This window comes from Genypterus blacodes, unplaced genomic scaffold, assembly GCF_046128005.1.
Source record: "Genypterus blacodes isolate CSIRO-AG114 ecotype Tasmania unplaced genomic scaffold, CSIRO-AGI_Gbla_v1 ptg000214l_1, whole genome shotgun sequence".
Classification (NCBI taxonomy): Eukaryota; Metazoa; Chordata; class Actinopteri; order Ophidiiformes; family Ophidiidae; genus Genypterus; species Genypterus blacodes.
Genome location: NW_027467013.1, coordinates 2,053,897 through 2,076,349, shown reverse-complemented (window position 1 = coordinate 2,076,349; position 22,453 = coordinate 2,053,897). Strand labels below are relative to the sequence as shown.

General features: G+C 42.0%; 1 protein-coding gene across 1 annotated transcript; it reads left to right on the top strand.

Moving 5' to 3' along the window:
* Nucleotides 1-279: 279 nt before the first annotated feature.
* Nucleotides 280-13,249, top strand: xirp2b (xin actin binding repeat containing 2b). Its single transcript, XM_076170051.1, has 8 exons — nucleotides 280-330; nucleotides 1,247-1,375; nucleotides 1,961-2,050; nucleotides 2,156-2,213; nucleotides 2,444-2,532; nucleotides 2,765-9,180; nucleotides 9,241-12,377; nucleotides 13,158-13,249. Exons 1-8 carry the CDS (start codon nucleotides 280-282, stop codon nucleotides 13,247-13,249), a joined length of 10,062 nt encoding a protein of 3,353 aa, XP_076026166.1.
* Nucleotides 13,250-22,453: the final 9,204 nt, after the last annotated feature.

The window sequence follows — 22,453 nt, the reverse complement described above, 5'->3', positions numbered from 1 at the left end:
TGGTGAACATTGTGAATGCATTATTCAAAAGAGCACCATCTGCACTCTCAACACAAGCATTCTCATGGATATTCTGTTGTGAAAATGTATTTCTCAGTGACCACCAACACAGTTCTGTGGTAACATGTCCAGAGTCTAAACAGTCTGTATTGGCTGTTTGTGCTCTAGCTGCTGGCAGCGCAGGTTTAACCAGGGCAGGATTACCTGAAAGAATAAAACCAGAGGAACCGGATTCACTCTGAGGACTCAGAGGTCATCCCACTGACCAACTGCATGGCCATGTACCAGGCCCCTGTCTCCAAGCGAGCGGACAACACCTTCCCCAGCGGGGTACAACAATGACTTTCTGCATGGACGGCTTATTGTTTCAGCTTTCAGCCACAGCATGTATCTTTCTGCAAGAGCTGCCTGAAATGATACATTTGCAGAAATACACACCTGTGAAATTTGAACCTAACTTAATATCATATTCTACAATACCACGCTTTCCAATGCATCTACAGCTCCAGCAGTATACTTCATATAAAGTAGAACTATCAGGGCACAAAGATGTCGAGGTGAAGCTCATGATGTAATGATTCTGGTGTTCTAAGTTGGATCGTTTCTAATTCTGATACCTCTCCGGGTCTTAAATTGATCCAAATATTGATTGCATCATGGGGAAGTGTCAGCAGGCTTCATCTGAAGTATACAGGGGCCTTTGCAAAGAATACTTTTCAAAATCAGAGCCGACGTTAAGCCTATTCTACATGTAGTGTTTGGCCTCTTTGCCTTGGCATTGCACATTTTCACCTTTGCTACTGCAGATCATTCAGTGTGGCATTCTTCTGGTATTATCACCATTGGTCTTGGTCTTGTCATGCAGTATTAGTGGAAGTAATGACAGTTGTGGATGGGGAGGAGGTCAGTAGCCTGCATATACATAAGCTGTAAAGGTTGAGGGGAAACATGAGACAACAGTTACTGGGCAGAATATAGAATCAAGTCGCAGAAAACTCACATATGGGCTTTACTTTGCAACAGCGCTCAGGTTCCCAATTCATGTCTGAGTCTGAAGCTATTACATGAGCAAAATCTGTTGTGAGAGTGTTTGTGTGTATGCGTTTCAACACATAGCATTAGTTGCGCCGTGTTTTCATGACAGCAGCCTGCAGTGCTTTCTACACACAACAGCCCTATTAGGCATCAGTCTGATTTCAGGCCTCGTAGAAGTCGAGGCAGCTAATGATATTTCCTGCTTCATTAGGTCATGGAGGAGTCGGAGGTCTGTTCCCTGCCTGGGGGACTTGCCAGTGTGAGGAAACTATTTGAGACCCAGGAAACGGCAACTGCACACAATGTAACCCAGTTCCATTTTCAACACAGAACTGTGCAGGTACACATATGAAATGTATGCATGCAGGTAAACACACGCGTGTTCCTGTGCCAGGCTGAAACTGTGAGCATGAAAGAGCCGCGGCTGCATTGTGGTCAGCTGACACAAATATTCAGATCAGAGCTGTGGTCTATTTGTAGAGTGAGAGGAATCCTTTAATCTACATTACTGTTCAGTTCATTGTTATAGCAATATCAGAGCAAAGCATGTGGACTAAAGACACATATGACACATACATTTCTAACAGTCATCATTATGTGTTTCAGGGTACATTCATAACATACTTAACAGTATGTGTCCCTTTGGCAGACAGGAAACCAACAAAGCATTGGAAAACTATTTCTTCTCTCTATGTGGTGGCTTTGAATACTCACAAACAGCTGAATGCTGAAGAAATGAATGCTCCTTTGTCCTCTTTCTGTGATAAATCCTTTCACACTGCAATGAAGGAACAAATCAAGCCTCTTCCCTGCACGTTACTCACTTGTGCTCACCTGAGCTCTAACTGCTGCAGCTTCTCAGGTCTGTGGCAATGAAACATGTATGATTCACCACATGTGGCAATCACTCGCTTTCCCTTTACAGGAAATGTCAAACTCTGAGGTGACAGTGTCAAGCAGTGCCAGGCAGGTCCTCCCGAGCAGTCAGCAGCTGGATTTCAACCAAGAAACGATGGTACGCATCTGTGTTCTGTCCACATGTTGCTGCAGGTGGTGAGGTGCTTTTCTTTTCTTACTCATCAAATCCTTTCCCCCCATTTCTCATTTTGAACTCATGTAGGAGTCACACAGTGGCAATAACTTGGCATCCAGTTATGAAAACCATAACAACGAAACAGGTAAGACGCTGCATAGAGTTCTTTTAAAAATATATTCTCACATTATACATGCTGCGTTGCCTTCTTTTTCATTACTCAACATGAAGACATCAGAAGCTTAAAGGATGTCACATTTCACAATTAATCAGTCTGATACTATGTAACCAGCTTGTAAGTTTGACTTGTAGACAGCCATGATGCCTAACAAATGTGAGCAAATCTTTTACATCCGTGTCTGTGCTGTCTTCCAGAAGAAGAATTTCCACGGTACACTACTAAAGAACTGAGGGATCACTTTGAAAGGACCATAGGAGAAGCTGCTCCAAACAAACAAATGAAGGTATACATGTCTAAGAATGCAATGAAAGGAGAAGTTAACTGTAATTGCAGACACTGACTATAATCCGGAGCTCATTAGTGGTTTTACTGCAGTGGGGTAAAGTGAAAGTTGTTTACTCAGACAGTAGCACTAACAAAGAAAGACTTCACACTGTAATTTCACTCTGGCATAATGTTCCAATCTGTGATGAATAATTGTTAATCCACAAATGTCATTTTTGCTCCTCAAAAAGATTGGACGTGACATCAATCGATCAAAGTGGTCTTCAAATGTGACACAAAAGGCTACAATTAGCAAGGTGTATGAAGCAACAGGCATTCACGCCATAGAGTGCTTAGTGGATTCAGTGACGGATTATGATGACTTTCCTCCCCCACCTATGGAGGATTCTGATGATCTTCCACCCCCACCTCCAGATTTACTACCAATGCCACCAGACAGTGAAAACATTATGGAGTGCTGTTACACACCTGAGCCCCCAGAACCAGAACCAGAACTTGAACTTGAACCAGAACTAGAAGTTGAACCAGAACTAGAACCAGAACCAGAACCAGCCAGCCTCTCCAAATACCCAGCCAACAGAGGAGCTTTCTTTAAGCAGAGGAATATGTCTGAGCTGAAACGTCTTTACAAGCACATTCATCCCGAGGTTCGTAAAAATATCGAAAAAGAATACTGCAGTAATGGAGTTGAAATAGAGAACAACCATTTTGAAAGCCAAGAGTTCTCATATGAGGATGATGGTGGCAGTCCCAATGACATCAGCATGAGTCCAGATCAAGACTACATTGAATGGGATGAAGTTCTCCAGGGAGAGGTACAGGAATTGCGTTGGAGGTTTGAAAACAAGCCACTGGACACCATCAAAGATGAGGCTATAGATGAAGATGACGACCACAGAAAAATAAGTCAGCAGGAAATAATACTTGGAAAAGATGTGAGACGCACCGCATGGATGTTTGAGACAAAGCCCATGGATGCTCTGGGTTCTCACAATATCAGCTCAACTGAATATAAGAACAAATTCAACAAATTTGACAAAGGAGACGTCCGTGCTGCAGCTTGGTTGTTTGAAACTCAAACCATGGACAGTTTAAATAAAATGCATGTGGAGGAAGATTTAACCAAAGAAATTGTGTTCACAGAGGAGGATGGAAACGCCACCATTTACATGATTGACGATAAGTACATGGGAACCCTCGGGCACACTGAGACTATTGATGAGAGCCACCTGCTGAGTCTGAGGTCAGTTTTAGAGGAAATTAATGGAGAAGTGAAAACTGTAACAAGCACTTTTGACACTCAGTTTAAGTGCATCATTATGGGACAATCAAGCCAGATGCTGGAGATCAAGTCTGTGCGGAAAATAGAAACTGAATTGGAGAATTCCATTGCTTCACGTTGGCTTTTCGATACTCAACCACTGGACATGACAAATGGAGAATTCACCCCGTTGAGACTTGTGTGTAGTCTTTCAATGGAGGACAGCACTAAGGGAGACTGGGGGAGGTGGTTGTTTGAGATTAAAACCTTAAATTCGCTCAGTGAGTGGGAGGGTTCCAACATAGAGAAGAAAGAGACCACAGGAAGTGATGTGCGTAAACACTGCTTGGTGTTTGAGACTCAGACAGATTCAGATTGTCTGAAGGATGAAACCAATTCCAAAGAAGAAATTATTGGGGGAAATGTTAGATCTGCAAGGAACTTTTTTGAAAGCAGCCCACAGATTGCAAGGAAGAGTGGGCCTGATGTTGGAAAACTGAAAATGAAAGAAGCAGAAGAAGACATGAAAGGTGACGTTAGACACCAAAAGTGGCGATTTGAGAGTCAACCGCTAGAGCACATAAGAGAGGAGAAGAAAGAGGTTATTCGTACCGTCAATGTCGAGGAAGAGCTCACACAGGAGGATGGATCCAGTTGCAGGGCCGATGTCCGTAAGAACTGCTGGGTGTTTGAGACACAGCCAATGGATACTTTAAAAGATGACTCAAATACTCGACTCTTGTCAAAAGAGGACATTATTGCAGGTAATGTCAGATCAGCACGACACTATTTTGAAACAATTCCAAATGAGGAAGTGAAGGAGCTGGCAGAGGTGGGCAAACTGAAAAAAACAGCAGCACTGGATGAAGAGAGGGGTGATGTTCGGCATCAGAAATGGCGATTTGAGAGCCAACCTCTAGAAGAGATCAGGGAAGAAAAGAAAGAAATCATCCGAACAATAGATGTTGAAGAAATGGACAAGGTGGATGTGTCAAACTACAAGCGAATCTTTGAAACCACAGAGGTGAACACATGGGATGAATCTCAAAAGATTGTAATCGAGGGTGTAACCTCAGGCTCTGTGAAATCCAATACAAATCTGTTTGAGTCATCTCAACTCTACGCCATGCAAGACAGCTCAGGACACTTCCATGAGGTAAAGACCGTACGCAGAGAAGAGGTTGTGAAAGGAGATGTAACAACGTGCAAATGGATGTTTGAAACGCGACCAATTGATCAATTTGATGAAAGTATTGATAAATATCAAATTATCAAGGGCATATCGAAACAGGAAATAGAATCAGGTGATGTTACAACTGCAAAGTGGTTGTTTGAAACACAACCTCTTGATGCTATTAAGTACTTCAGCAATATTGAAGATGAAGAAAGTGTTGGGCAGAGTAACAATATTGAAGTTGTGAAAGGTGATGTGAAAACCTGCAAGTGGCTTTTTGAGACAAAACCAATGGACATACTGTGTGAAAGAGGGGAATTAAATGGTGAAAATGTGTCTCAAGAAATTCCTAAGGGGGATGTGAAAACCTGCACCTGGCTTTTTGAAACACAGGCATTAGATAATATCCACAATGAGACAGAGACTGTTCTGAAACCATGCACTGTGAATCAAGAGGACATAAGAGGAAAAGATGTAAGAACGGCTTGTTTTCTCTTTGAGACAGAGAAACTTGAAAACCTCATCGGGGAAGAAAGCGGCTCCTTCAAGAGAGTCACTGAGATCGACATAGCTTCTGGTGATGTGTCGAGGATGAAGTACATTTTTGAAAACCAAACATCAGATATAATGACCTCCACATCTGGCGAGGCGATGCATAAGCTGAAGATTGTTCAGTCGGAGGACATACAAAAAGGCAACGTGGGGAACTGCAAGTGGCTCTTTGAAAACCAGACCATAGATACCATACATGACAGCCAGGAGGAATCCATTAGCAACCGCACTGTGAATGATGTACAAGGAGGTGATGTCGATAAGGGCCGTTTCATTTTTGAGACCTGCTCCCTGGATCAAATTAAGGAAGAGTCCTCTGAGACAGACCTGAGGAAAATCCAAAGAATTTTCCGTGATGAGGATGAGAAGGGGGATGTGAGTAATTACACCATGATGTTTGAAACTCAACCCCTTTATGCCATTCAAGATAAAGAAGGCCATTACCACGAGGTCACCACTGTTACAAGTGAGGAGGTTCTTCGGGGAGATGTAGTTGGAACCCGATGGTTGTTTGAAACAAAGCCCATAGATTCCATCAGGGACATGGATGAGGTTTATGTCATCAAATCTGTCACACAAGAGGACGTGCAAAAAGGAGATGTAACTTCAGCCAAGTGGAAATTTGAAACACAACCTCTTGATAGGATTGCTGATGAGATGAAGACATTAATGAAAACTGTGGATGATATTCAAGGAGGCAATGTTAGAATGAATAAGCATCGTTTTGAGTCAGATAACCTATCAGAGAATTCCGTCCGAACAGTCAATGTGAGTGAAATACAAAGAGGGGATGTTAGGACAGCAAAATGGAGATTTGAAACTCAATCCATTGACAAAATCCGAAGCATGAGCTCTGAGAATCTAATTGAGACTGTTAAAAAGGAGGAGGTTGCCAGGGGAGATGTTAAACAGTCTGTTTGGCTCTTTGAGAAAAACCCTCTAGACCACATTAAAGAGGCAGATGAGGATGAAACCACAACGATCACTCATGAGGAAATTCCCAAAGCAGATGTAAAGACGGCAACATGGCGCTTTGAAACAACACCGTTTGATGACTTTAATGAGTCAAAAATGGAGAAGACAGAAATCCTCGGCAAGAGTATCAAGGGAACTCTGGAGGAGCTTTACACTCAGAAAATGGTGAATTCAAAGGGAGTACTGATTGAAGCAGATGAAATTGGCGATGTTAGAATGGCAAAATACCAACTAATGCACAAGCAGGCTCCAGAGATTCAAAGAGAGGAAGTGATCAGGGGAGATCTGCAAACTATCATGATGAACCTACTGAACACACAAGAAAGAAATGAGAGGCAGGTAGTGATTGATTCAGAAGAGAAGGGGAACATCAGTTCAACAGTTCACCAGTTATTCAACCAAGAGAGAGAAAGCAGCGTTGAAAGAGAAGAAATATTACGAGGTGACATTCAGGAAGCTATAAACAACCTTTTCGACGAAGGCGGATCAGCTAAGCATGGAATTCTTATTCAGGAAGATGAGAAAGGCGATGTTCGGATGACAATTTATTCTCTTCTGAATAAAGAAGAAAATGTTATGGTTGAAAAAGAACATATCGTAAAAGGGGATATAAAGACAGCTCTTCAAAAACTGTCAAACCCAGACGACCTGGATGAGAAATTAAAGATAAAGGTAGATGACACTGAAAAAGGAAATGTTAACTTTTACTCCACATGTATTGAATCTGGGGCTCTTGATTACCTTAAAGAACTCCATGTGGAACCTGATGAGACTCAATCTGACAGGGTAGAAAAAGAAAAGATTGTTGGCGGTGACATAAAGGGCACAAAACTCATCCTGGGCCGTAATCAAACACAAATTGAGCGCACAGTAGAGGACGTCATACCCGGCGATGTTCACAATACAGTGAAAGTTTTCATGACGGAACCAACTATTTCATCGGAAGGACTCAATAAGGAGGAGATCGTCAGAGGGGATTTAAGAGCTGCTTTGAATTCATTATCTGTATCTGTGAATCAGACAGTTGTTGTGGAGAAGGAGGAGGTGGTTAAAGGCAATATACCAAAAGCTCTGCAGTGCCTGGAGAAGGCCCAGAAAGGGTATAAGGAGGTGGAAAAGCCAGATATTATACCAGGCAATATTAAAGGGGCCCTGAGATCGCTCGAGAAATCAACAACTTCTAAGGTTGAAGCTGTCATTGAGGATTTAGTTTCCGGGGACGTTAAAGCCACCTTAAAGTCGCTTGAGCTGGCAAAGCAAGCAGTGAGGGACGTTGAAAAGACGGAAATCATAAGAGGAGACATCCTCACAGCAATGCAGGGCCTACAAGAGGCCTCCAGTGAAAAGAGAACGTGTCAACAGGAAATAGATGTCCAGGGAGATGTCAGGGGAACGATGCAGCTCTTTCTCGAGTCTCCATCTTCACCTAGAATGCAAAGGAGAGCGAGCCTGGAGGATGATGTGAAGGGTGACGTCAAGATGTCGATCAAGTCACTATACGAGACACAGGAGCAAACCCAGTTGGAGAGAGAGGAAGTGATAAAGGGGGATGTTAAAGGCACAATTAAGTCATTGTTGGAGACTGCAAAGCGTGAAACTCCCAAAGTCAAAGCTGGAGCACACAGACGGGTCAGAGTAAAACAGAGCCCACCAATTAAAAACCTGGATGCACAGAGGAACATACAGAAGATAAAAACCGCTAATGTAACAGAAACAGAAACATCTCATGAAAATCACTCCCACTGCAATGAAACTGAAATTGTTACAAAGAAAAAGTGTTCTGTGCAGCAATCTACTCAGCAAACGAAGACAGTGGTGGAACACAAAACCATCACCCAAAGCCACGGCATCAAAACATTAAAGACAGACTTCCGCAATCTGAGATCTAACCAAAAAGGAGTGAAAGCAGATAAAACCAAAGTGAAAACTGATGTTTATTTCCCAAAACAACAAACTACAGAGCCTGAGCTACTACCTCTCCCACCTCCACCTCCGACTCCACCTGTCGTAGATATTGACCTTCCTCCTCCGCCAACTCCCCCTCCACCATCGGTTGATTCTGACATTGATCACCTCCCGCCTCCCCCGCCACCTCTAACCAGTGAGCAGGACTTTCTCCCTCCTCCCCCGTCTCAGCAGGAACTGGAGAGCATGCCGGTTCATCCTTCACCTGCCAAAGCGAAGAGGATGACTGTCAAAAAAGTGAAAGCTCCCAATTTCAATCCCGTACCCAAGCTGGAGCCTAAAGTGCAGTTCAGTAAAACACAGCAACTGGAGGTAACATCCTCAACAGTGACCACTAACAAAACCTCTGTGGTAGAGATGAGCCAAAGCCAATCTAAAACAATAACAGACTCATCAAAAACGATTTCGTGTGAATTTCCACCACCACCTGAATCACCACGGCCTCTGAGGAGAGTTTGCATCTCTCCTGTAAGATTCACACCTCCACCTTCCCCTCCTCCGTCTATGAGAGGGAAGATGAGTAGATTCAACACCCCGTTAATAAAAGCAGAGGAAAAATTCCGCAAGCTTCAAACCCCCCCACGAACACCAACTCCAACCTATATGCATGAGTCGGTGACAGCAGCTTTTGAAATGATCTCCACCAAAGAGCTTGATCAGGCACTCCACAGAATATCAGACAATACTCAGGAGAAAGCTGAAAAACCAGTCATTCCTCAGTCTGACTCCATATTGACTGATTCTTCCATGCATGTTGTAGTTTCAGGTACAACTGAAAGCAATGCCCCAGTCAGTGCTAATCCTGAGGAACACCATGCTGATTCTGTGCTTGTATCTTCTGCACAACAGCAAATTATCTCTAATGAAAGTTCCACGGGTGCCTGTATTCAAAAGACCTCATCTGTCTTAGCTGTTAGGCAACAGACGCGTACAACGACTGAGAAAATGGTTTCTGTTACCTCCAAACAGTCTGCTCATTCTGTTGTCACTGACACAGTCCAGACCTTAACCGGTGATGTTGCTCAAATAGAAAATATAACTGCTGATAGCAAGAAAGTATTCAAAAATCTTGAAACAAAGGGCTCCAAGAAATCTCAGGATAATAAGAAAATCACAGCTGAAACTGTCACAACTGTTGAGAATCTAAATTCAAGTGAATCTCAACCTGAGGACAGTAAAACAAAAGATAATAAAGCCACAGAAGTCCCCAGTGATGTTCACAATCAGCCCACAAAAAAAGGAAATGGGGCCACAGACAAAAATGTCAAATCAGGCAAATCACCACCGCGCGACAGCAAAAAGAAGAAAGGTGATGCTAACACCGAAAACCAGAAGAAAGACGCCAATCAACCAACGCACACAGAGACTGCAGTTCCTGCTACGAATGGAAAAACAACGCAAAAGGCGAAAAAGAACCAGAAACAAGAAGAACAAGTAGAGACGATAAAGTCTGGTGTGAGTGAGAAGGAAGCTGTTTCCCAAGATGTACAGGTGAAGGTGAAGGAAGCTAAGGAAGTCAAAGTGATCACTGAGCAGAAAGAAGAGAGGACGGAAATAAAGCAGGAGGTGATGAAAGTCGACTCCTCTTCTGCTGCTGCTGTTATCGTTAGCCCTGTTAGCATAGATGACAACAAACTGGCAAGTCCGACCCCTCCAAAGAGGAAAAAGAAGTCCAAAAAGGCCAAAGGTGGGGCACAGGGAGGTCAAACTCAATCAAGGACGGACACTTCGCCTGAAAAGGCACCTCAGAAACAGGAGATAACCGCAAGTGGTCAAGTTCATGAAATTGTAAAGGAAGAGCAAATCCAAGTTCAGACAGAGGTCATTGTCACAGAAAGCAAAGAGAAACATAATTTCCAGAAACAAGAAGTGCAACAAGTTGTACAAGTGGTTCAAAAGGCTGAGAGGGAATCTCAAGAGAAAAGAGGGGTGGCAGTTATTCAGCTGAACACAGGCGAACCTATTACAGTGTCAGGAACGTCAGAGAAATACCAACTGATAAAGTTCACAACAGAGAGGCCGGAAGATTCTCAGCGGCAAGAGGTCCAAGTGTTAATCTCTCACATCACAGAGCTACAAAGAGTTTCAGAAAGGACTGGTTCTAAATCTGTGAAGACTCTGCTCGATACAGTTCCAGAATGGCTCATGAGTGCAGAAAGAAAACGTGAACTGGAGGGATCTACAACTGAGGATGATGTATACAGCTTTGAAGAGATTCTGTCACATGTGAAGAAATTAGCAGAAAGTAAACTCATGAATCTGGAAAGTAATGAGACGATGGAGAAGCAGGATTGTGAGGCCGTTTCTGAAAAGGTTGTCTCTGGTGTGGCGACGGCAAGAATATCCAAGATCTGTATTGGTTCTGCAAAAGTCGAGAGTCAAACTAAGAAGACCACTCAGGAGAGAAGGAAAGAGGAAGTGAGTCAGTGCAGGATTACGGACCTCAGGTCTCCCTCGCCATTACTCAAAATGCGTTCCCCCTCACCAACATTTATCACCATCGAATCAACACGAAGAACTGACTCGCCCCAGAGAGTAACGCCATCGCCCACCCTGCTCCACAGGCCACCAACGCCTCCAACGCCACCCCCACGCAGGTGTGACACCCCGACATCACGCCTCACTAGAATCACTCCTTCTCCCACTTTTGACCGGGCAGAAAATTTGGCTCGACTGAAAGACACAACAGCCAAACTCTCCCGTGGAGTCACCCCACCACCAGTGCTCTCTCCCCAACCAATCACAGAGAAGAAATCAGAGATTCTGGAATCCCCTGCATCATTCCATCGGCAAATCAAAATTGAGTCCCAGTCGGTGGACGCCTCAGAATTTGTTTTAAGCACATCAGAAAGTTTAAAGAAAAATTTACTTGACATCCAGGTTGATGTTGCACATGCACAAAAGGATCCAGCGGATATTCCAGAGCGTGTGGATGCAAATGAGATACAAAATAAGTCAGAGTCACCAGCTGACAGCCATCCGATATTGTATCAGAAGGACACAGATCTGGATGAAGACCTGTCAGAGTTATCAGTTCTGTCTGCATCTGTAAGAGAAAAGAGAGAGTTTTTTGAAGGGGCTCGTAAAGCTGAAATAAATAAGATGTATGTGAGAAAGGATCCCATTGATATCCCAGAGCGACTGGGCTCAGACATGGAAGAGTCTGATACAGAAAAGGAGAATGAAAAGGATGAGCTTCCCAGGGCGGACATGCCAAGTCTTGTAAACAAGTTTGAATCATTAGATGAGAAATTATATATCAGAAAAGAGCTCATCCCACTGGCAGAGCGGCTTCAGAATGAGGCTAAAATTACACACAGTCACAAAGAAGAAGTGGACATCTTCGAAAAGGACATGTCAACTTTTGACATCCAGGCTATTAAGAATGTCTTTGAATGGGGAGAACAAACATCGCCTTTCAAGGAAGAGAAAGTGGATCCAGAGGAGCCCATGTCAAGCTTCAGTGAAGCAACAGCAGACACTTCAAAGCAGGGTAGTCCTCGAGAGAAAAACGAGAGCTCACGGCAGAGCACCCCCCTCCCCTCACAGAAAGACGTGGTAGAGACTGTGCCAGCAAAACCATCAGGCCACTGTGAGACCAAATCAATCACAGAACATTTCTCCGATGTGGATGATTTTGGCAACAAGGTCACTGGAACAAGGACAACTGTCACAGAGCAATCTGAGAGTGTGTCAACACAGCCGGCTCCCTTTTCCTATGCTGATGCAGTGAAAAGAAAAGCTGCATCAGTGAGTCGTACACAGACCTACGACGAAGCTGCCACGGAGAAACTGCTCAGCGATTTCCACAAAACATGGACAGAGAGCGAGACAGTCTTCAAGAATCTTGGCTACAGTATCTCAGAGGAGACAACCTCACAAGCTGTGTCACATCAAATGACGTCTTTCTCATCCGGTAAAGAAATGCACAGCATGATGAGAGCTGAGAAACTAACAGCATGGATTGTGCACAGATTGATTTTCATTGAAAGTCAAAAGCAACCATCGCATTTCAAGAATTTCTGTGTGTGAACTGTTATGTTTGCATTATCAGCATTCTGTGATCGCTGGTTGAAAACAATATTGTTTTATGTTGATCGTGATGATCTTGATGTCGTTCTGTGGCCCAGTAAGTCTGATTGGTCATGAGTAACATGGTGGTCGGGCCTAGATTATCAAGACGCGGTATGCAGGCTTAACATCCCTGGTTTGAGCACAAAGGCGAATAGGAGAAGGGACATATGCTGGCTGTGAGCCTGTTCTCAGGCTGGCAATTCATCCATAGTACTCACCAGCTCTGCTTAAAGGGCAGCTGAGCAAAATACACTGATATACTGTGAATGCAATGGTGCGTGTGAGAGAGTACATGCAAGTTCAGGTGACAAAGGAAAATTCAGCATTAAGAGTGTGGAGGAAGGGAACACCATGTTCCAGTGATCGTGTTCAAAGCGAAGCATACAGGGACTGCTGATGACTTTTTATGTTGGTTTTTCAATGTGTCATCTGTGTGTTTGTAAACACAGTGATTCATACTCTTCATACTCATAACCTTCTAACCAAAGGCGTTTTTAATGCATTTAATGTGTTTGTCGCTGAATGGTTTATATTTAACATACAGTACTAATAAATAAAGTTTCAATGCTACAGTCATCAAATTAACAATACTTAACACTTAGCATTTTATTCCTTTCAACAGAGTCATGTTCCAAGGTCGGAGCTTTGCACAGTTTGTCGGAGGAGGACTTATCCGATGGATGCTGTAATAGTGGACAGAAAAAAGTACCATAAATCCTGTTTCTGCTGTCAGCACTGCAGCAGTAAACTCAGGTAAATGTATCCTGCATTCAAATTGTCACTATGTGCTTAAATATTTCAAGTAGAAACTGCAGTTCAGTGCAGTTAACCATCAATTAATGCATTGCATTTTGAGCGTGCTCTGATTGTTAAATAAATATAATATTTAAAAAATTAATAAATAAAATAATAATAATAATAATAATAATAATAATAATAATATAAAATAAATAATTTCATGTTGTGCAGCTCCTAAGTGTACAATGTTCTTCTTTCTTTCAGCTTAGGAAATTATGTTTCTCTCCATGGACATTTCTACTGTCTACACCATTACAAACAACTCCTTAAGTCCAAAGGGAACTACGATGATGGACTTGGGCAGAAACCCCCCACAGAAAGCAGTGGACTCATCCCCCCTAATGAGAAACGGAGATATTCCATGGGCAGTTCAATAGATAAGGACAAAACAAATACTGTAGACAAAGCAATTATTAAAATGTTTGATGAAAACAAACCAATCGGCAACAAAATATCTGTAGTTTGGCCCCCGCATACAGACGCCCCAAAGAAACCCTTTCAGTTGGAGGAGGACATCCAGCTGACTAAACCCCAGTGGCCTCCTCCAGACCACAGCCCCATGTCCCCTTCACAACAACACAGAAAAGCTGTTCCTAGAAGTGTCCTTTGAAATGTCCAACAACATAGTTTACTCCAACAAATCCAAATTAAAATAAGGGAATTGTGTTCTCTACTATAATACTAGCAAAGAAGCATCCTGTAGGTAAACTCAAGGTAGTCTTGAGTCTTGAAAGGCAGAAAGCTAAGTGATATGAAAGGAAACCTGAGAAGTGAGTACGTAGGTAGATATGGTTATAAAGGAAGGGAAATGTGCAGTGTATATATTTGTAAATGGCGTGCGAGTGAAAAAGCAGGTTGTGTAAGTAAGTACAGTAGGGAAGGAAGTAGAGGAAGTGGAAAGTGTATGAAGAAGGAAACAGTACGCCTAGAATTGAATTGAATCTTGTGTTTTTCTTTCACTGCATCTGGTTTTTATTTTATTTGTCTTATTCCCCTTTATGACACAAGGTGGTTTACCACAAATGATCCGACCTTCAATTGCTGTAAGGAGTATGTATTTGCTTTGTGGACCTTATTTTACAAAGCAATGGGGATGGGGTCAAATACTATTTGCACATCATCAACGGCTTTGAAATAGAGTTCTGAAAAGAGAAAATGAAGTGAAAGACATTCAGTCACCTTTAGTTTTAGCGAAGTCTCAGTGTGGTGAATCTCACCTCTCTGTATCAAACTACTCTCAAACACCATGAAATGTATTCGCAGATAGTATTTGACCCATTTTCTTCGAGGTCATTTTCTGTCTTTCTGAGATGAATTGGTTTATTGTAAAATTGAATTTGTTTCTTGCTGCTGTGCATCAGTTCATGGAGAGTTCCACTCTGAGAACGACAATTGTATTATTTTCTCTGGGCTTTTATCTTTCAATATACAAACATTTTTACATTTGCGTTTTTTTAAGCACCTGGTGTGCAACCTATTTGGGGTTATTTTATTTATAATATATAAAGTATATACTATCAACAATTAATTGGTAAAATCATGTTTGTTTTGGACATTTTTATCCTATTTTGAACAGCAAATATTTTGCAATGGAGAATATATTTTTTAGATTAGATGAATATACGGCTAACTTCCTTTGTACAAGTAAATTCCTGATTCTGTCACGCTGTCAGGCTGGTTTACTTCATTTATTGCTGATCCAAAGGCAATAAAATATTGAATTTAAGTGTCTCATTTGTCTCTGTGAAATTGGGTTGACAAACATATCGGCTGTATTTTTAGTTTGACACAGACAGGGAGGAGTTCCTAGTTGATAATATAAATCTCTTTCTATATCTACAGAGCGCAGACACACAGGCAGGATGTGTGCTCACAAGCTGTACGGTGTGTGTGTAGCTGATACAGGCAGGGAACAGTAGACTGGATCAGGTCAGGGGATCTCTTTCCCACTTTCATTATAATCTCCTTTTCAAACTATCTCCTTCCTCAGGGGATTTAATGCTCAGCCTGCAGCTGAGCCCACAGAGGCCCAAACAGCTATTTCCATTTATGAAAACTGAAGATTAAGTGATGGGATTGGAACACATGCAGTGTCCTACATCAGCATGGATAGCATATGTCTTCAGTGAATGTTACAGCCGGACCAAAATAGGCTTATGACCAAATGTGGCTAGTCATCCTCTTACCCCTCCCCTACCTGTCTCAGCATATAGATCCACAGTGAACGCATATGAGCTTAACCTACATATGCCTGTGCAGCCTTTAAGGCAGGAGCTGAGGTGTTTATTCTGAATGTTATCATCAAATATTAGTGTTGCTTTACATCAGTTATATACAAGAGTGTTTTATGGTTCTGATTATGGTTCTGAATCCGTCTGTTGAGAAGTTTTATGAGCAGAGTAGTGCAGTAGGAAACTATAGTGAAATAAGCTCCCTTAAAATGATATGTGTGTTTATATGAGACTAGTATGTAAGTGATTGTGTTTTCTGTCCATGCAACACTGAGCTTGAGACAAATTTGACAAAATGGGAAGGATTTATCAAATCATATCTTATCCAATCAGCTAATACTTCAACATAATGAGCTAGAGTACAAGTTAAGTGGGATAGTTAAAAAATATTGAATCCTCAATCTTAAAATGAAATCCTATTTTTCAAATCACCATGCGAGAACCATTTGTCTGAACTGTATTAAAGTCTGATTTCTGTAGAATAAAACCTACACAATTGACATACACGCCCTGGTCTTGGTTAACCAGGCTTGATCCCTTTGTTAACTCAACTGTGTGTGTGTGTGTATGTGTGTGTGTGTGTATCTCTTATCACTGCAATCAAACAGACAAGTTGCCTTTTATGTGCAAATGTCTTCTCTTTAATGTCAAATAGTTTGCCAGGAGTTGTCTGTAAATTCTCCCACAGCCTCAACCTACCTTGCTACCCTGCGTGGAGTCCTCCGCCGGGCTCTGATAGGCTCGGAGCCCACCGCTTTGCTCTCTGATTGGTCGGCTGTACACCCGTTAAGCGACGCGTCACTCCCCGTTGCGCTCCCATCACGCTTCCCCCGGTCAGATAACAGAGCGTTAGGATGCTGGAGCGGGCAGAAGCGTATCATCAGGACCACGGGTCTGAGTGGGATGGAGACGCGGAGGAAGGTATGCACAACAACGCCGCCGCCGCCGCTTTCTGCCCGCTTCCATAACCCCTGCGTGCTTTCGTTCAGCTTCGTCGCTTTACATCAGAATATGCGTGGTTTCTACTTCTTTCCATTCGCTGCCAGCCATCCTAGTGGATTCAACCTCGGGACCATTACGCCTCATCGCCTTCTGTACTGCTTTTCGGATATCCCCTGGTAATCTGATACATCCGTTAGTCCGGTGTGCGGCTGTGGTAATGCGGATCCCGGGCTCACTCCCTGCTGAGCACACACCCGGGCTCCGTGCAGTAAAGGGTGTCACCTCTCCTCTCCTGGATAAAAAGACGCAGGCTGCCCAGGACGTGCAGGTGGGCAAGTTACACTGTAGCCTATCAAACTTTAACCCATGGGTCCATTTTATTTTTAATGGGAGTTTTCCCCCTCCCTGTCCCAACATGTCTCTTTCTGCCAAACTTATTTGAATACCTCTGTGATTGTTATTGTTAAATTAATCATTCTGCACATGATAATGATTGAATTAGAGGTGTGTGTAAAGAGGAGTGTGGTCCTCTGGAGAGATAGTTGTGTAGAATGATACAAACTGAAGAGAAGAAAAATGATTTTGAAGGTGAAAGGAAATATGTCTTGCCTCCTAATAATGAATAATCTTTATTGGTGCTCGTTCTCTTAGAGATTTAGATTTATTTGTCAGTATTATTGAGAAATGGCAATGAAACTATCTGACCTTGTCCATTGATGAAGACAGATGAAGGAGTCATTCCATGCTATGTGGAAATTTCAAAGCACAAAGTTCGGCATTTTGAGGGTTTGGAGTTTGCTTTTTTAACATTTTTGAGATTATTTATACATAAAGAAGGGACGAAAAGAGAACAAGACACAAAGGATAAAAGAAGAGAACAGAAATGATGGAGGGAGCAAGGATGTGTGATGTTCATGTGAATCAAGGCAAAGAGACAACAAACAGTGACAGCAACCAACCACAGCCAGCAAAGATACTACATGTTGAAATGTCAACACCATGTAACCGTGGGGACTGAAATGAAATCAGTGTTGCCAGTGTGATGATGTCATTGGCGCTGTCCTTACGGGAGGACAGCATTCCACTACAAACACCAGCAGTCATTCCAGGCATCAAAGTTCAGTAGGTTAACTTCAAGATTAGAGACGGTAGAGAAGATAGTTCGTTACATTACATTACATTACGATCATTTGGCAGACGCTTTTATCCAAAGCGACTTACATTACATTACCACCCTTCGCAGAGGGGGGAGCAATTGAGGGTTCGGTGCCTTGCTCAGGGGCACCTCGGCAGGGGCTCGAACCGGCGACCCTCCGGTTCCCAAGCGGAAGCTCTACCCACTGAGCCACTGCCTCCCTACATGAAAGAAGGAGTTAGTTGGCCATTTTTAATCATGTGCTGTATTCAAATAGACAAATAGGCATAAAAGTAAATAAGTAAATAAAGACAGAGGCGTGAACCTTTCTGCTTCCAGGACTTTTTAGATCATTATCTGGACTAAATGCTAATCCTCTTAGTGATTCTACCACAGCTCGGTTTCCATTACATGTCCATCTGCCTGTCTGCGCTGTACTTTCTGTGAGGAGCTTTGTGTTTGTTTTATTAGCTGAGAGACTTTGCTTTGACACTGTATCTCCCCATGTGTGTGTGTGTGTGTGTGTGTCTCCACTGACTCCACTTTCACCAATCACATTTCTACCAGCTGGTGATTAGTCCCGGCAAATCTAAAGCCTTAATCTGTTATTGAAGTGTACTGGATATTTGCTCTGTCAGCGCTGGTTTGGCAGATATTCAAGGTCACCTGCAAGTGAAAAAGTGAACATTTGCTTTATTTTAATTCATGGTGCTTGGTGCTGCCATGGAGGACAGCTCTGTATTTATAGTCCAGCTCATATTTGCGTCGAAAGTAATTTATATTCTGAGTATAGCTGCAGAGATAGGAGTGTTTCCTGCTAATCTGTGTGTGTGTGTGTTATGAGGTATTTGTCTATTCCATAGCCTTGGCCTGTGGGAGCATAACACTTTTCCTTATTTGAGCATTATTATTATAATAGGTTTACATGTGCAGAGCTCCACTCCACTCATTCTCCACCCTAACAGAACAAAGGGACAGACTGTTGACTGTTGATTCATGTTTGAGATTAAAGGTACAAAGCAACATTCAGTATATACAGTATAATTGGATTTGTCTACTTAGTGACTGGCAACGTCAAAATAAAAGCCTACAGGCAGTTACACATATTATAATTAAAATATATGTTTAAGGTTAAGTAGTTGTAAAAACATGGATAAGGTTAATATGTTAACGTTACATCTTTCATCCGCATTCAAAATGCTTTCCTGCATTAAATCAGTGAAAGTGGCTTTAACTCTGCTCTGCTCCGTCCGGTAGAACAAATGAATTTGAATGCATTAGAACTGACTCATTTTTAAAGCCTTCCTTAATTTTCACATTTGGCCACTTAATGCTCAATACCTCGCTCCAAGAAGACAAATGCTACACTGTAATTCAGCAGTATTGTAATTTTTTTTAAACCAAAACAGCAACATTGCCAGAGCGAAGTTATTTTGTGTTCTCCACCCTAGAGCAATTAATTTTGAAGTGGTTGCCTGACAGAGTGGTGAAGCTGCAGCCTAAATGAGTTTTCTCTGTGGTTTCATTCTTAGGGGAAAACTTTGGTGGGACCACTGTGGGCATGACCTTTAGAGCTTCTGACTGAGTGTATACAAAATCATGGCTGTTATTATTTCCACACAGATGTCTCCACTCTAAACATGTTACTGCAATGGAATTGGAACTTCCACACATTACAAACATGTAAGATCTGGCCCAGTGAATGAAAGTGATGATGCATTTGTACCTGCAGTAAGTAGGTAAGAAACTAAATACCAGAAAGGTGCATATATTTCGGAGATCACTTTCTTCTTCATGATCCTTAATGTGCTACACTGTATTCATCGATGCAGAAACAACGTTGGCAGGAGCAGTAATAGGCTCATAACACTGGATCCCCGTTTTACCAAAGCAATCATTACAGAAATTCTGTCTCGTCAATTTTTGCACGGGCTTTACCACATAACACCAAGCAATCCTGTCACAATAAGTGCTTAATGTAAACCGCAGCACTGGCAACGCTAAACACATAGAAATATGATTATAATGCAAAGTAATAACAAGCTTGTAAGTGTTGACATATTTCTTCATTAACTACGATTAAGGAAAGGTGGCAAATTGCATCCAGCTGTTGCAAAGAGAGAGCGCTGAATATGAATGTGCGACTCGTTCCCCACGAGTCTTGAATAATAAGTAAGCCATCTTTTAAAGTTCATTTTGTAGACAATTTGTTGTATGAAAATAAATGTGCCATTAGTGAGAATAGTTAAGATTGAATAATAAATTGTCTGCGAATTTAAGAGGCCGGGTAAAGACATCTGGAAAATACAAGAGGCAGATTGTAATCTAAGAGATTGATGGGGAGTCTTTCCCATAAAAGGATCCATAATCAACACAAAAACTGAAATCACACTGCTGTGTTAGGAGCACAATCTTGTTAATATATAATTGGACAACAGTAATGCTCTTTACCAGTATGTAACCTTCTACTGTGTATATTCGTCTCATTTGACCTCTTCTCAGGACTGTGCGGGCGTCTACAGACTGTCCTTGATTGGCACATGCCTGACTGTACTGATACTGTACTGCTTTGTTTCACCTTTATGAATATTTTAGTCTTATGGAGTTTGGTGACCTCAGTAGACAGCAAACATGACTCCACCCTCCTTCAACCTGAGCAGCAGTGGAATAAGCCCCAATAACTGAAAACACCTGTGTGGGTGTGCAGGGACTGTGGGGTTCAGGTTCCCAGTCATTAGTCTGACACAGCCTGTAGATTTGATCAGTATTTTGAGACTTTGGCGCAGTATAATGTCATGATTTTTGCATAGTTTCTTGACATTCTTCAGGCTGTCATATGGGAGGACATTCTTCTTTCCCTACAGAAGTGGCAATGGAGAGACAGTGCTGTGTGAAGTGAGAGAGTCATCCTCACTTGACGAAATGATTTACTCAGGAAAAGCTTCCACTAAAGTACAATAAGAGCCCTAGTCATAACCTCTAACAAATTGAAACCACATGAAGGCCAACTGATAAGAATGAAACTAAGGCTGTATTCTCACTACAGTACAGCAGATGATGAACAAAAGACACCCCACCATCATTTCACAGCTTTGTTCCTCTGGTGTGTGACGAACACAAACTATTTACTCACAACAGATTCCATTCACATCCCAGCCTCTCAGTCACAATCAGCAATCTTACCGTACCTCTTGAGATCAACCCTGGATTAAGCGCGACTTCAGCGTAAACAAACATGGCGGATGAAAAACAGGAATACAGTAATCAGCTTTGTTTGCTGTTACACTTTTCTGCACTGTAACATGAAAAAGAAGGAAATTAAAGAAAGTGGTTGAGGTCAGCTTGGCTGGTTGAGTTCATCTTACATGTAATTCCCAAATGATTCATCATCATCAAAATCATGCCTTACTTTTTCCTCGTTATACACACATCAGCTGTTTTACGACTCTTATGACTGCTCATCAGCAGTATTTGGCACAGTGTGTGAAGTAAGGCAACACTTGAACCCACAGTGAATGGCTTTCAGTGAAGCATATACTGTGTCAGCACAGCTGGAAGTGAACAATACATTATATATATACGGTATACCAACCTGTATATATTGTATTTTATTTGTCGATATTCAAGACCCTAAACATACACATTGTTTGCCCTGTCACTTTTTCTCATTTAAATTTAAATTTAAATTTAAATATTTTTTTATATTTTGCTGTTCTGTGCATGTTTTTTTCACAATATAAAGGGTTAATGCAGTATGTTTGACCTAATTCAGCTTCAGGTGTAGCAAAACAAACCTTTACTTGCACATGAGCCTGCATTTCAAGTTATTATAGAAACCATCACCACATACAGTACATTGTGATATGAGATGAGTTCTTCTTCTTTTTAGTTTATGGCTGCAAGCTGGTTGATTGTTCACATTACTACTCTTTTCCCATAAGTGCCTTTTTCTTGTCTTAGGCTTGGCAAGGAACATTCATGTGTGGGCTTGTTTATACACACACAGAAACATCAGATGTGCCTGCACAGATAGTCCTGCCTTGACCTCTCATTCGATGCCTTTGTTTGCACTATATTAATACTTGTAAAGTAGTTCGCAAAATAGACAGATAAAGGATATCTAGCCCTTCTAAATTTGATTCAATGTTATGTTTAGTTTGGTGTAAACAAAAGGAAGTATTGACAAATGAAAGAAGTTGTCATTTTGTGCCACCCAATCAATTCTGTGTTCATAGATTTGTGTGTGTTCAGATTCATTTAGCAAGTCAGAAATGAATGTCAGAATCAATATAGCCCATTTAGAAATGACAAGGCCATCACGATAATCACACAGCTGTGGGCAGTTTGTGTCACTGTGTCTTGTGTTTAGTGGCCACCGTCTACAGAATAAGAAGGTGAGGAAATGCATTAGACTGTGAGCAACAGTCCCAGCCCATGACTGACTTCTAGCTCCGTTATTAGATGACTGGGCCCTGCTGAAGTTTGACTTGATTTCCCCTGTGACCGGACCAAACCAGCTGTATTGGAAAAACACCTCAGACAAGTCGTGTAGAAGCCTTGACCCTCAAATAGAAAAGAAAAAGAAAAAGTCCAACAGCCGGGCAGCTCCTGAGATTATATCATTTATTAAGTAAAAGCATTTATGTTGAAGCGTACAGCAGGCAGTGTTTGTTGCTAAAGAAGAGCAGCACATTCATACAAGAGGTCCTTTGTTGTGTGTTTGAAGAAGATGCCAAGACATTATAAAGCTTTTAGAAGTGTGTTTGGCTCCGTAGGGTTCTTAAACATTTGTCTTTGTGATTGCTAGTTTTT

What these genes read in the sequence shown, in the direction of transcription:
- xirp2b (XM_076170051.1), top strand. Translation starts at nt 280, where the DNA reads ATGTACCAGGCCCCTGTCTCCAAGCGAGCGGACAACACCTTCCCCAGC. An exon ending in TTCAACACAGAACTGTGCAG is followed by an intron (nt 1,376 to 1,960) that starts GTACACATATGA and finishes TTCCCTTTACAG; the next exon opens with GAAATGTCAAACTCTGAGGT. An exon ending in AAACCATAACAACGAAACAG is followed by an intron (nt 2,214 to 2,443) that starts GTAAGACGCTGC and finishes GCTGTCTTCCAG; the next exon opens with AAGAAGAATTTCCACGGTAC.